The 12,635-nt window shown below is 42.0% G+C and overlaps 2 protein-coding genes across 3 annotated transcripts; one reads left to right on the top strand and one right to left on the bottom strand.

Moving 5' to 3' along the window:
* Positions 1–7,458: 7,458 nt before the first annotated feature.
* Positions 7,459–8,626, top strand: NF-YC13 (nuclear factor Y, subunit C13). The gene has a single exon (XM_078571966.1). It carries the CDS (start codon positions 7,994–7,996, stop codon positions 8,579–8,581), a length of 588 nt encoding a protein of 195 aa, XP_078428092.1. The 5' UTR covers positions 7,459–7,993; the 3' UTR covers positions 8,582–8,626.
* A 133-nt stretch (positions 8,627–8,759) lies between these two features.
* Positions 8,760–12,217, bottom strand: LOC144700544 (tRNA(His) guanylyltransferase 2-like). Of its 2 annotated transcripts, XM_078571964.1 has the most exons (7): positions 12,127–12,217; positions 10,957–11,078; positions 10,737–10,868; positions 10,391–10,435; positions 10,126–10,295; positions 9,067–9,152; positions 8,760–9,001 (listed from the first exon to the last, which is right to left on the bottom strand). In XM_078571964.1, exons 2-7 carry the CDS (start codon positions 11,058–11,060, stop codon positions 8,777–8,779), a joined length of 762 nt encoding a protein of 253 aa, XP_078428090.1. In that variant the 5' UTR covers positions 11,061–11,078; positions 12,127–12,217; the 3' UTR covers positions 8,760–8,776. The 2 variants fall into 2 exon arrangements, with proteins under 2 accessions (XP_078428090.1, XP_078428091.1); XM_078571965.1 differs by lacking the exon at positions 10,391–10,435.
* Between the last annotated feature and the right edge of the window lie 418 nt (positions 12,218–12,635).

Raw genomic sequence — 12,635 nt, 5'->3', positions numbered from 1 at the left:
TCACTCACACGAGCAATCACCCGATGACTAATCCAACTATATTATTCTAAAAGAGGTTACTCGATCGTCTCACATTCTCTATTCACAGATGATGTGTTTCTTTTCCTCAATAGATCTAAAATTATCATTAAGGGGCTTATGAGTGTACTCACTGTGTCCTAGTGAGCCTCGGGCCACTTTGTCAATGCCTATTCTTTATGGTTGGACCATCCACCACAGTAAAGCGCTCACATATCATCCAACAATATACTCGATACTCAAGAGGATGCCTTCCTTTCGACTATCTTGGATGCCCCATCTTTCTCGACCATGCACAACATCATTATTTTGATATCTTGTTGGCTAAGATGAGAAAGAAACTAGATGAATGCTGGCCCTCGCAAGTAGCGCATTGCATGGAGCATTAGAGGCGGGAGTGTGCGACCTCTCGCCTAACTATTTTACCCTCTACGCACCTCCACGACGGTATCTAATGATGGCATGATGACCACTTATACTCCATGCATCGCCACCTCCGGAAAACGAGCACATTATGGGTGCATGCAGCCTTCTCTGGAAGCCGAATCGATATCACCTGTTGGGCTCTAGAGACCTAGATCTGGATGAAGATGATGATTCCATGCAGCGGAAGACTAATAATAGAATCAAATGACATCATAAAAATATTCAATCGAAACACCTTTGCACGGATCTCATCCATGGTTTCTTGGTTCTCGAAGTGAAACAAGTCGAGCTGCTCAAGTGTGCAGCCTCTAGATGTATCCACACGGTCCTCAGCACGTCGGATCTCCTCCTCCTCGTTGATGAGCCCCGTTCAACCTCCATCGTCGTTGTTTTGATGTCTCGGTCCTATCAGGCATGGAGAGGGGGGTGTGGGGAGGAGGGAGAAGAAGGGGAAGGCCTCTGAACAATTTTGGCATGGGTGAATTTCATTCAAGGCCTTCCCCTATTTATACTAAGTCAGTATTTTTTATAAAAATCCCCAATTTTGGTATGGGTGTTTTCTACTTATCTTCCGACATCCAAAGACCATTTGTGCGTGACCCTCTAAGTCTATGTATCAGTCTAGTTAATAACTTTAGCGGCCAAATAACCTTTATTGGCCTTCCAAATTAATTAATTTTATCATCATATAGATTAACTAATGTTAGATCAATTTAACCTAATCGATAGGTTGAGTCTCCAACACGTGGGGTGCCAAGCCACACCTCGTGCTCTAGAAGATACAAAGGAGTATATATCAACTCACTCATGGAACCTGTTCGCCAAAGGTTACCATGTATGTATACTCCCTCATTTATTTGACACTCCTAGGACGACTTAGGGTATGGTCAATCAAACCCTAATCGGTCATCCGAGTTAGTACTGATGCGTTCAAAAATCATGGAGAACTCTTCTCCCAATATTTCACTACCTTGGCCACGGACTTCATCTCATCGTCTTCCTTGAGCTGTCACCTCTTATATTGAGGATGGACAATCCCATCTTGACCACTCAATCATCTTCATGAACTTCTTCATGCACCCGAACTAAGAATATTTAGAATCTCATGATTAGGGACACATAGGTCATAGTCAAAGTACAATTATACATACACAATATGTCTTTGGTGTCTCGGTTCTAAGGACCACTTACACAACTATATCATGAATCAACATGATTGACAGTTCATTATAGTACCATTCGATTTGGTCTAACCTGATTGATATTATACAGTTTGGTATAATATCAATTCAGTGAACTCTTTCCACTAAAAAGCAACCACTATCTATCCTTATTGTCTCCACAATAATGGCTACGGGACCAGCCATACTCATCATATAGTTGAGGCTAGATAGTGTTATTCTATTTGTATACTTTGATGTCCTTCTCGGGTATCCTTTGAATAATAATATTTAGAACATGTGCTTAAAGACTAGTGATCTATGTATCATGATCTCATCATAATTCACTAAGTTCGATCATGTATTCATGGACTTTATTATAAGCGTAACATGTGCATTATAATGAATAAGTTCTTTTAATGAATATGGAATGAGATGTGAAATGTGTGATTGGCTTGCCAGCCACATATTTCCATCATCACCTTTGTATCTTTTCTTTTTTTCATCATGGGCGAGGGCGAGTAGGGTCCAAGTGTAATTGGGATATTTATGCTCACTCTACACCTATACACACTTATAAACACTTCACTTAATATATAAACCTACCTCGATGACATCTAGGGCACGGTCGGATCAGTCTATAGGCACAACCCTTGGGTTGGCCGTACCCAGCACTGTGTTTTTTGCTAATAAAAAAATTATGGGCAATAGAATGACAAATCATGATAATCAACTAGGGGGTTGCACCATAGTGATTTCTAAAGAAGTTGAAGATTTGACTATTCCCTAAGCAAACTACAAGAGAAGTGGGAGTAGGAAGAGCCTCGTTAACGTTTACAATAAAATATAATATGAATAATTAAAAATATATTATCAGTCCCAGTCCAGTTTTCTCTTTAGACCAAGATCAGCCAGTCCACCCTAAATTGGCGGATTGTCGGTCTTGTTTTGGTCCCATTGGACTGGTCCCGGTCCTAAATGTCAAACCCTAGTCCCGAATCATCTTACTGTCCATCCCTTATGATTTTGCAGCTTACTAGGGTTTGCCAATTTGGATTGGGAACCAATCAGATTGGACCCGTCCTAGACCGTCAGCCTGCCATTTCACGGTGGACCGACCAGATCAGGTCTCCTTCCACCATTCATGCTGATTGTCTCTCCCCTTCATTAACCCCTCTCCTCTTTCACCATTCACCATGCCCCCACCCCGCCATATTTCCTCTTTCACCATTCCCCGCTCCACCATCCCCATCCCCCTATTCTCTCATCCCTGTCTACGCCCTTGCGGAGTGGACCAACACTTATCTAAAGACAACCATACCTTAGTGGGATCTCTCTTGTGCTACCTAAATAGTATATTGGAATTGGATGTGTGACGTTTGGAGGTATTTTTTTAGCGCCCTTTATATCTTACTAATTCCTCTCACCCCCCCCTTTCATTTTCCTTCCATCTCTTTTTCTTTTTTTATTTATCTATCTATCTTCTTTTCTTCTTCCCTTCTTTTTCTTTTATTACTATTTTCATCTTCCTTTCTTATTCTTCTCTTTTTCTTTTTTTCTTTGCATCTTCTTTTCATCTTCCTTTCTTCTTTTCTTCTTTTGTATTATTCTTTTCATATTCCTTCTTATTTTAATATTATTTTCTTTCCTTTTTCTACTTCTTTTGTTCTTCTTCTATTCTCCTTTCATCCTCCTTTTTTCTTCTTTTTTATTCTTCATTTTTTTCTTTTCTTCTAGTCTTCTTCTTTCATTTTCATTTTTCTTCTCTTTTTTCTTTTCTATTTCATTCTTTCCTTCTTTCCTTCTTTCCATCTTTTCTTCGTCTGCTTTTCTCTACGCTTTGAATGGGCGGAAAGAATACGACCGGATAAATTCAACACAGAGCCTAGTCATTCTCATCAACTCCATCAAAACCTTAACCTTCAAATAGGGAACGGCACGTCCAGGACATGACACCCCAGACATGACGGGACGGATGACGATGTGTGACAAACGGTGACGTGATGAAATGTTCATCACCTCACCGTCTCGTCACGCATCCGAGGGCTTCTAAAAATTCCATCACGTTCCCGTCACGTCACCATTGATCCTCGTTCCGTCACATCAATGTCACCGTGACTTCATCACCGTCACTGTGACGCCGTCACCGTCACCGTGACGCCGTCACCGTCACCGATGATGAAAATAATGTAATTTATTTTACTATCTTAATAAACATAGTAAAATAAATCCAATTCTCTGCATCGAATCCGTCAATTGGTCAAACCATCGATTGTTAATTATCTCTACCTCCACGGGGAGGAGGTAGAGATGTTTCCTGTGCGTGTGTGTAGATATTAACTACCTCCCCGAGGTAGTTTATAATAATAATTAACAATAAAGCACGCCCGGGCGCACGTGTACATGAGTGCGCGTAGTCCCGCGTGTGATATAGATCGTGCACAAGCGTGCGCATGTTAGATAGCTCGCTCACATGCGTGCGCTTGTGTGATGTGCATGTGAGCACGCGTCCAGGTATGAGCCATTTCTCGACCCAATATTCGGGTCTCGCCCAGCCCTAACATTCAAAATTGTTCAGAGAAACAACGTCTAAAACACGAGTTTTAGACTTTGATGATACAAACTACATTTCAACCCTAAAACGCTGGTTTTAGATGGGGTTTTGCTATTGCGCGTGTTACGCATGCGCGCGCTCGTGTACGAGTAACTTCATTCCTTTGTTGCAGGCTGTCAGAGTCTGGATTCTCTTGTTTCTAGCAGTCAAAGTTTTGAGCCCCGTGTTGCTAGCAGACGAAGTCTTGCTGTTAGGGCCCCCCAAGAGCTCGCTCTAGAAAACCCTCGACTTTGTTGTTTCTTCTCACTTGAAGTATCCACTCGCTACCACATGTTCGCTCGGGTAGTCACGTTGGGAAAACTCTCCAAGTAAAAATCAGCAACTCCAGACTCAAAACAAGCCAAACACTTGCAACTTGTCTGCTCTCGTATTCATTCCGCATGTCCCCCTTTGTCTCTCTGAATTTAAGAAATCGCAAATTGAGTTATAGAAACCAAATCTAACTCGTTGTCACATTCTAAAGCTCAAAACTCAGATTCTCCCCTCTGAATTGCATCCCAGAAAATCTCGAAATCGCAATTCCAGTTTTTACTGCAAGTTTTGAAACTCCAAAAGCGAGGAAAATATCGGAACCTGTTTTTGAAACTGTAACTCCAGGTCCCCTTGGCCTGATGGCCTCGAGTGTCGCTTCGCTCTAGCGTTCTGGTTGGACAGCAGTTTTCTAGGACGGACAGTTTGGACAGCTTTTCTAGACTGTTCCCTTGCGTTGGACAGTTTGGACTGGACAGTTTTCAGGCCTGCTCTTCACATTGGACTGCTGTTGCCGAAACTGCGAACTCCCCAAAACACCAAAACTCCAAAACTCGAAAACTTAAATTCAGCCGTCGGAGCGGCCTGTCAAGTGCAAGTGATTTTCTTTAACTGAAACTCTAGGTTCCCTCGGCCTGAAGGCCTCGAGGATCGCCCTGCTTGTCGAGGTGCCATCGGTCGATGGCCTTAATGCTCAAGCCCTACTCCCCTTAGGTCGAGTCAAAGTAAAACTCGCCAGTCGCCACTTGCCAAGTCGAAGTCGGAACTCCAAGTCGAAAGCCTGTCAAAGTCGAACTCGAAGTCAGAACTTCGACCGTCGAAGATCACGTTGATCTTCTCTGGGAAGTTGCAATTCTTTACTCTCTCACGGTGAGTTGTGCAAAAATTTTCTGTTTTTCATGAAATTTGAGATTGGGAGAAAGAGATATAGGGATGTGTGATATCGTATTTATAGATGCATTCGTTCTGTAGTACCTTCGATTTCAAAAATACTTGCAAGTCTATAGGTAATTCAATGCTCTCTTTTTGGGTTATTTCTGAGGCCAATCCGTCAATTGTGTGACGTAATCTGTATCTTCATTGGTCATCTGAGTCGAAAATGGTAGATCGAATCAGTGGTTCTTGTGATGTGTTTCTCTGGATTGTTTCGGATTCAAATATCTTTTAAAAAATTCTAGATTGGGATTCGGTTGTTAATGATGTCCAATTAAGTGAAGATTGAATTGATATTTTTTGTAAATTAGTCACCGAATTTCTCTAGATCGTAACTGGCGTTCTGCCCAATCTATTTCTCTTTCTAACGAATAAGGATTTTGGGTTTTAGATTGAAGCGCATGTTGATGTTTCTTTCTGGAGGCATGACGCATATGCATCATGGACTAGAAAAAAACGAAGAATGGATGAATTTTTCATTTGCTCTTGAAAATCAGTTCGTCAAGATTTGCTCTTGAATGGATGTATTTTTTATTTTGTCTTGATTTCAACTAATGTAATTTCGTTTTAGTACTTCCAATCATATAATTGCTTTGTAGATCGACAAAACTTGATGTAATTAAAAGGTTCATGGAAGATGCATTAGAAAAATGCATTTAAATTGATGTATAACTTTTTCTGTCCCTAAATTCATTAGAAAAATGCATTAAATTCCGTCACAGACGTCAGCTGTGACGGACCTTTCGTCACGCCACGCGTCCGGGCTATCCCGTCACTGTCACGTCACCGTCATGTAGGGTTTGACGGTCCCGGTCTGGTCCATACTTTTAGCAAGGACCTAAACCTTACCTAAGGGTCGGTCTCGGTCCAGTCCGGTCTTGTCTGGTTCCGGGCCAGTCCCTGTCCAGTCATGTTGACTAGTCAAAATCAAAGAACAAAAAGTCAATAAAAATGGTGTGTAATTCTCATCAGATGGAAAATTTATTGCAAAGTCACTTATAAAGCCCATCTTGAAAATTGAAAAGACTAATGAAATAAAAAGAGGAAAAGAAAAGAAGATTGAAAGATGAATAATTGAACAATAAAAGAAGTTTTAAAGAAGAAGAAAGGAAGATGAAACGGAAGAAGGTAAAGACACGTAATGAAAAATAAGAAAATCAGGAGAAAGAGGAAGAAGGAAAATAGTATGAAAAAGATAACGAAGGATAAAAGGTAAAAGAAGACAAGAAAAGGAGAAGACTCACAGAATGGGAGAGAGAGAGAGAGAGAGCATGCGAGAGAGAGAGAGAGAGAGAACGGGAGAGAAGGAACGTGCGAGAGAGCGAGAACGGGAGAGAGAGTTTGAGAGAGAAGAGAGCGTGAAAGAGAGAGAGAACGGGAGAGAGAAAAGAGAGCATGTGCGAGAGAGAAGAGAGCGTGCGAGAAAGCGAGGACGGGAGAGAGAGAGAGCACGAGAGAGCAAGAACGGGAGAGAGCGTTTGAGAGAAGAGAGCATGAGAGAGAGTGTTTGAGAAAGAAGAGAGCATGTGAGAGAGAGAGAGAGCGAGAGAGAATGGGAGATAGAGAAGAGAGCGTGCGAGAGAGAGAGAGAGAGAATGGGAGAGAGCGTTTGAGAGAGAAGAGAGCATGCCAGAGAGAGAGAGAGAAAGAGAGACAGAGAAGAGAGCGTGCGAGAGAGAGAGAGAACAGGAGAGAGAGAGAGAGAGAAGATAGCGTGAAATGGGAGAGAGCGTTCGAGAGAGAGGGGGAGATAGAGAAGAGAGAGAACGGGAGATAGAGAAGAGAGTCTGGGAGAGAGAGAACGGAAGATAGAGAAGAATGCGTGCGAGAGAGAGAGAGAACGGAATTAGAGAAGAGAGCGTGCGAGAGAGAGAGAGAGAGCAGAGAGCGTGCAAGAGAGAACAAGTAAGAGAGAGAGAGAGAGAGAGCATGAGAGAGAACAAGAAAGAGAGCACCAGAGAGAAAGCGAGAAAGGGAGGGAGAGAGAAAGCGAGGGAGCCAAAGGGAGAACAGGGGGGGCGACGCGGTCGGTGACAAGGGGGAGCTGGGGATAAAAAATATTATATTATTTATTTATATTTTAATCCAGTCCCGGCCCAGTTTGACCATCGGACTGGATCCGGCCCGACCAACCGGTCCACCCTCAAATGGTCCCCGGTCTGGTCTGCTCCCCGGTCCAAAATGTCAAAGTCTACCGTCACGCACAGCTCGTCACGCATCACCGTTACCGTCTCGTCATCCGTCTCATGACAGTCATGGTGACGTGTGATGTGACGTATGATGTTTGACGATCCCTGAAGTTCAATCTACGGGCAGAACGTGACGAGATATTTGGCAGCAGAGCAGGACGCGCAGGTAAGGACACTGCTGGCGTCGTCGAACGCATAACTATAAGCCAGAGGGCACGCGCGCTTGAACACCCTTGAGTACACGCTGGGTTGACACGTCGCGGCACCGTCCCGTTCAGTTCGGAACCTAACTTTTGGCGGGAAAATTCAAATCGTTGGAATCGCGCGGGAAGGCGCGAAGAACGAATATATAAAGCCCTCAGAATAGATATCCCGCGAAGTAGAACGGGGAGATCGCAAGAGAGATGGATGATGGCGATGGAGGTACCGATCTCGATGCAGAAATCGCGGAGAATCCAAGCATCAACCGACTCGAAGAAGGTCAGGGCGGAGAAGAACAGATCGAGCCGGACGAACAGCCAGATCTGGAAAATCTCGATGAAGAGCAGCCGCTAATTCGTCCCGAAGACGATTCGAATCGAGAGAACCGGATCCAGCAAGAGCGAGAACGAGAAGATGAAGAGATCGAGACAGTTTCGCACCTTTCGTTTCCTCCTGGTCGAGTGAAGAGGATTATGAAGCTGGACAGGGAGATCGGCAGAGTGCATTCCGAGGCGCTTTACCTGGTTTCCCTCTCCGCGGAACTGTTCTTGTCTTTTCTTGCAGAAGAAGCCGGCTCGGCGGCCCTGGCGAAGAAGAAGAAGAGCGTCAGAGTGGAACATCTTCTCTCCGCCGCGCGAAACCATCCACCAACCGCCGATTTTCTGCCGGATTCCCTTTCGATCTCCTCGAAGCCTCCCCCGCAGCCGGTTGCCAAGCCAGATCCCAAATCTCCCAAGCCACTTCCCCCAAATTCCCGCCGGATTGACGACTTCTTCTGCAAGTCATCCTGATGACCTTCCCAACATTTCTGCTAAGATTCAAGTGTTTACCACTACTTTTCCGTCTTAAACAACTGTCTTCAACAGTCCCAAACCTTCATCCCATTCAATTGAATGTAGAAACTTGCGCTCCGATACCAGGTTAAGATTCAAGCGCCAACCAAAAGCAACATGTCAAGATAAGATAATCTTGAATTGAAGGTACGTTCAATCATCGCTAAGAATATATGAATGCTGGTTCCAGAATTCGTTTCCAATTATATCGCTGTGATCGATTACCACGTTTCTGCATTTCGGATCCTTTTGTTCGTCGATCTCGGCCGAAGATTTATCCTCGTAGACGCAAGAACCTTTACGGAACATGGCCGGAAGATCGCCGTAATCTATGCCGAATTCCTTTAGAAGTCTGTTCTTCTCCGCTGTCTGAGTGCCCTGCAAAGTTTAAGGGGATGATGAGAATGGAATTCAAGAGACAGTGAGAGAGGCGCGAGTTTTACCTGCAGAAATTTCTGGGCTTGACTCTTTGATTTTCCGGATTTTACCAGCGCCCAAAAACAAGTGTTGAACTGGTTGTTAATATGGCCTGCGGAGAAACAACAAAAAATTCCACGTTGATGGGTCCAAGATTTTTGTGCAAATCGAGCCATTATCAATCTTTAATAGTCATTAACATCAGCATAATTTGCGACAGCATAATCGTTTAAGCGGAATTTCTGATATAAATCATTGACCCATAATAAGCGCGATGCGTTTAATCAAATAGTCGACTTATGAGACATTTTAGTTCTTATTAGGCATTTAATTTCATGAATTTCAATAGGACTTCACCAAGTAATTTCATGAATTTCATGTACAGCATGTTAGTCACTGATATCTAGGTCAGCATGTAAGTAGCTACAGCACGCTCACCAGTTGGTTTCCATACTTTCAAAAAGGTTGTGAGGTAATGGTGAGACTTAATTTTCATGATATACATACAAAAACAAAACCTTCATCATAGAAAATATAAATTCCTTATTAAAATGAATGATAACATAAACTAGGTAAACAAGTAGTTCACTAATAAACCAAAAATATAGAAAAAAAAGTAGCTACAGCATGTTCATTAGTTGCTCTTCAAGCCTTCGAGAAAGTTGAGAAGTTATGATGAGACTTAATTTTCATTTTATGCCTACAAAAACAAAACCTTCATCATAGAAAGCATCTATTTATCACTAAAATGAATGATAATACAAACTAGGTCAACAGGTAATAACCTACTAAACCAAAAGATATAGTACAAAATAAGTAGCTACAGCGTGTTCATTAGTTGCTCTTCAAGCTTTCAAGAAAGTTGAGAAGTAATGATGAGACTTAATTTCCATTTTACACTTACAAAAAGAAAACCTTCATTAATAAAAAATTATATTCCTTATTAAAATGAATGATAACATCATCTAGGTCAACAGGTAATTCTCTATTCTTTTTTTTGTAAATCAAATCATATGATTTGGATTTTTCTTTTTGAAGAAAATGAATTGGAATAAATGGTGGATGAAACTGAAAGGAGTACTCACAGTCTGCTTGTCTCCAGTTCAAGTAGTCTCTGACGAGTTTGATTTTCGGGTAGCAGATTACGCGCCCGTCAAACGCCGGAGGATATATCAAGTCTTGCGTTGGGAAGAACTCCTTCCACTTCATCACGTATGCAGATGTGAACAAGGACACGCTCTGGGAGAGTATCTGGCTGATGAACGGCCCAGATTATTTGAAATAGAAAAGAACAACCACTGGTCAGTCAAATTTTAAAATCGTAGGCAGAATTTTCTAGCGTTATCATGCCTCTCCATCCTTCCGCAGAAATTCGTTTTCTCCCTCCAGATAAAGCTGCGAAAACGAGAAAAAACTTAAGGAACTTTCATTTCCCCCCCTTTTTTACTGTATTTGGTGTAAAAAAGATAGTATAGATAACAGGGGCCGGGGGGAGCATTATCTACGCTAACATTTTAATGCTAAGGATTTACGCATAAACTCCATCAAAATTATGCATCGTTTATTCCATCGAAATATTGTAAAAATGGGTAACATTATTTTCCTCTTTTCTGTATTTGATGGAAAGAGGATAATGTGGATAAATTTATAAATATTGGATCACAAAAAACCTCAAAAAAATGAGTAAGGAATTGACCTGTACTCGTCACTGTCTCCGTAGGCAAAGAGGATATCTGGGAAATTCTCCAGCATGCACGCTGCGCATGCATTCATCAGATTCAAGGCACGGGCATCATTCGGCTTCTCGAATCGGTGAGCTTCGGCGAATCTGCAGCAGAGAAAAAGAAAAGAAAATAAACAATATTTTTTTAATGCAATGAACTTGTATCACTTCTGAGGATTAATGCGGTTCTCACTTGTGAAAGTGCCAACCATCAATTCTGACGACAATCCAATTGAAATTTGGCAGCTTGTTTCCACTTTCAAATTCTCTCACGTACTCCAACTTACTCGTCAACATATTTAGAGATCAAAAGTTCTGAAAGAGGAGAAAACCCCAAGCCTTAATCAAAGCCGCGCTCAAAGTAAGAATAAACATTAACTTACAGAACCTCCAAATGAAATTTTTGGTAAATCAACATGGACAGCAATAACAAAATTACTTTCAAACTCATGATCGATGAAACCAGGGTATTGTGGTAATAAGAAATGTGATGGTTTATATTTAACGATTCTTCAATGATTTTTTCATGCTACTAGTTACCAGCTTCCAATTTTTTGATGGCATATGGATACATTTATATAATTTAAGAGTAATTTTCAATATTATTCACCAACTTCAAAGGGCACCAATGAACGTGATAAAAAATTAACCTTGTAGTTAGTTGAGTGAAACCATGCAATTAATCGAGAGAAAAAGAAACCAGGAAAAATCAAAGATTCCAACGTAATGGAACCGTAGATTTTTTCTATCATAAGATTGATCGACAACAAACTGTAAAAACAAAATCCCAGTCTATGTTTTCCTTCTCATGGCTGTGACTGAATCAGTCAGGAAGAGCGATTGGCGCACCTAAATCATTCATAGAGAGAAAAACATAGAAAGAAATACGGTTTATTGTCGATCATTTTTGCGCTTGAGATTAATCGAGAGAAAAAAAAAACAGAAAACATCAAAGATTCCAACGGAATGGAACCGTTGATTTTTCCTACGATTGAAATACCCAAATTATGCGCAACACTGATCGACAAAAAATTGTAAAAACAAAATCCTAGACTATTTTTTCCTCCTCATGACTGTAACTGAATCAGTCAGGAATTGCGATGAGGACACCTAAATCATTCATAGAATAGAACGTGCAGCCGCAGTTTCCGCCATCTGGTCGCGTTCCTCGATCAGGAAATGGAGGACTCGATAATGAGCCAAATTTATCAGCCGATCCGCATTTGGAAACCGCGATTTCCATTTCCGAAAATCAAATCATAAAATTAAAACCATAACCGAATGCTTGCAGTTTACAAAAGAAAGATCATTTCCAACTCAAAGACAACGAAGAACAGTCATTCACGATGGAGGAAAGATTTACCTCGTTCTCTAGAGATGCTCGGGGAGATTGGCGACAGCATTCGCCTTACAGAAGAGTTTCTCGAGCTACAATCTATGATAGGAGTACAACGTATTAAACACTGATTTATACATAACATTAAGAAATAGATATTACTTTTGGAATAATTATAGTGCACCATCGTCCGGGACGGGACGCACGACGGGACGGGACGGGACGATAGTCGTTCCGTCACACGTCCAAATTTTTTGAGGCTCATCTATACATCCGGATCGTCCCGGACGAGGACGGGACGAGCTTCGTCCACGTGACCGTCCGGTGAGTCCCCCGGGACGAAGGACGGGACGATATGTCGTCCGCATCATCCCGTCCTGCATACCCTGGGACGATGTTTCGATCCGTCCCAAGGCCCTGGGACGAAATTTCGTACCATGGGACGAAATTAAAATGAAAAAATGAAAAATCATCGCGCCTGCCCTAGGTTTTTAGAAATCGCATCGGCGGGACTGCGTGTCTGTGTATTGGTGTCT

The sequence above is a fragment of the Wolffia australiana genome, chromosome 3 (assembly GCF_029677425.1).
Source record: "Wolffia australiana isolate 7733 chromosome 3, ASM2967742v1".
Classification (NCBI taxonomy): Eukaryota; Viridiplantae; Streptophyta; class Magnoliopsida; order Alismatales; family Araceae; genus Wolffia; species Wolffia australiana.
This window is presented reverse-complemented; position numbering and strand designations above follow the sequence as displayed.

Bases quoted from the DNA above. Each gene is read 5' to 3' on its own strand.
- NF-YC13 (XM_078571966.1), top strand. From the start codon at position 7,994: ATGGATGATGGCGATGGAGGTACCGATCTCGATGCAGAAATCGCGGAG.
- LOC144700544 (XM_078571964.1), bottom strand. From the start codon at position 11,060: ATGTTGACGAGTAAGTTGGAGTACGTGAGAGAATTTGAAAGTGGAAAC. The intron at 10,296-10,390 runs GCATGATAACGC...GCCGTTCATCAG, and splicing joins TTCTGCGGAAGGATGGAGAG to CCAGATACTCTCCCAGAGCG. The intron at 9,153-10,125 runs GTGAGTACTCCT...GTTTCTCCGCAG, and splicing joins GAACTGGAGACAAGCAGACT to GCCATATTAACAACCAGTTC.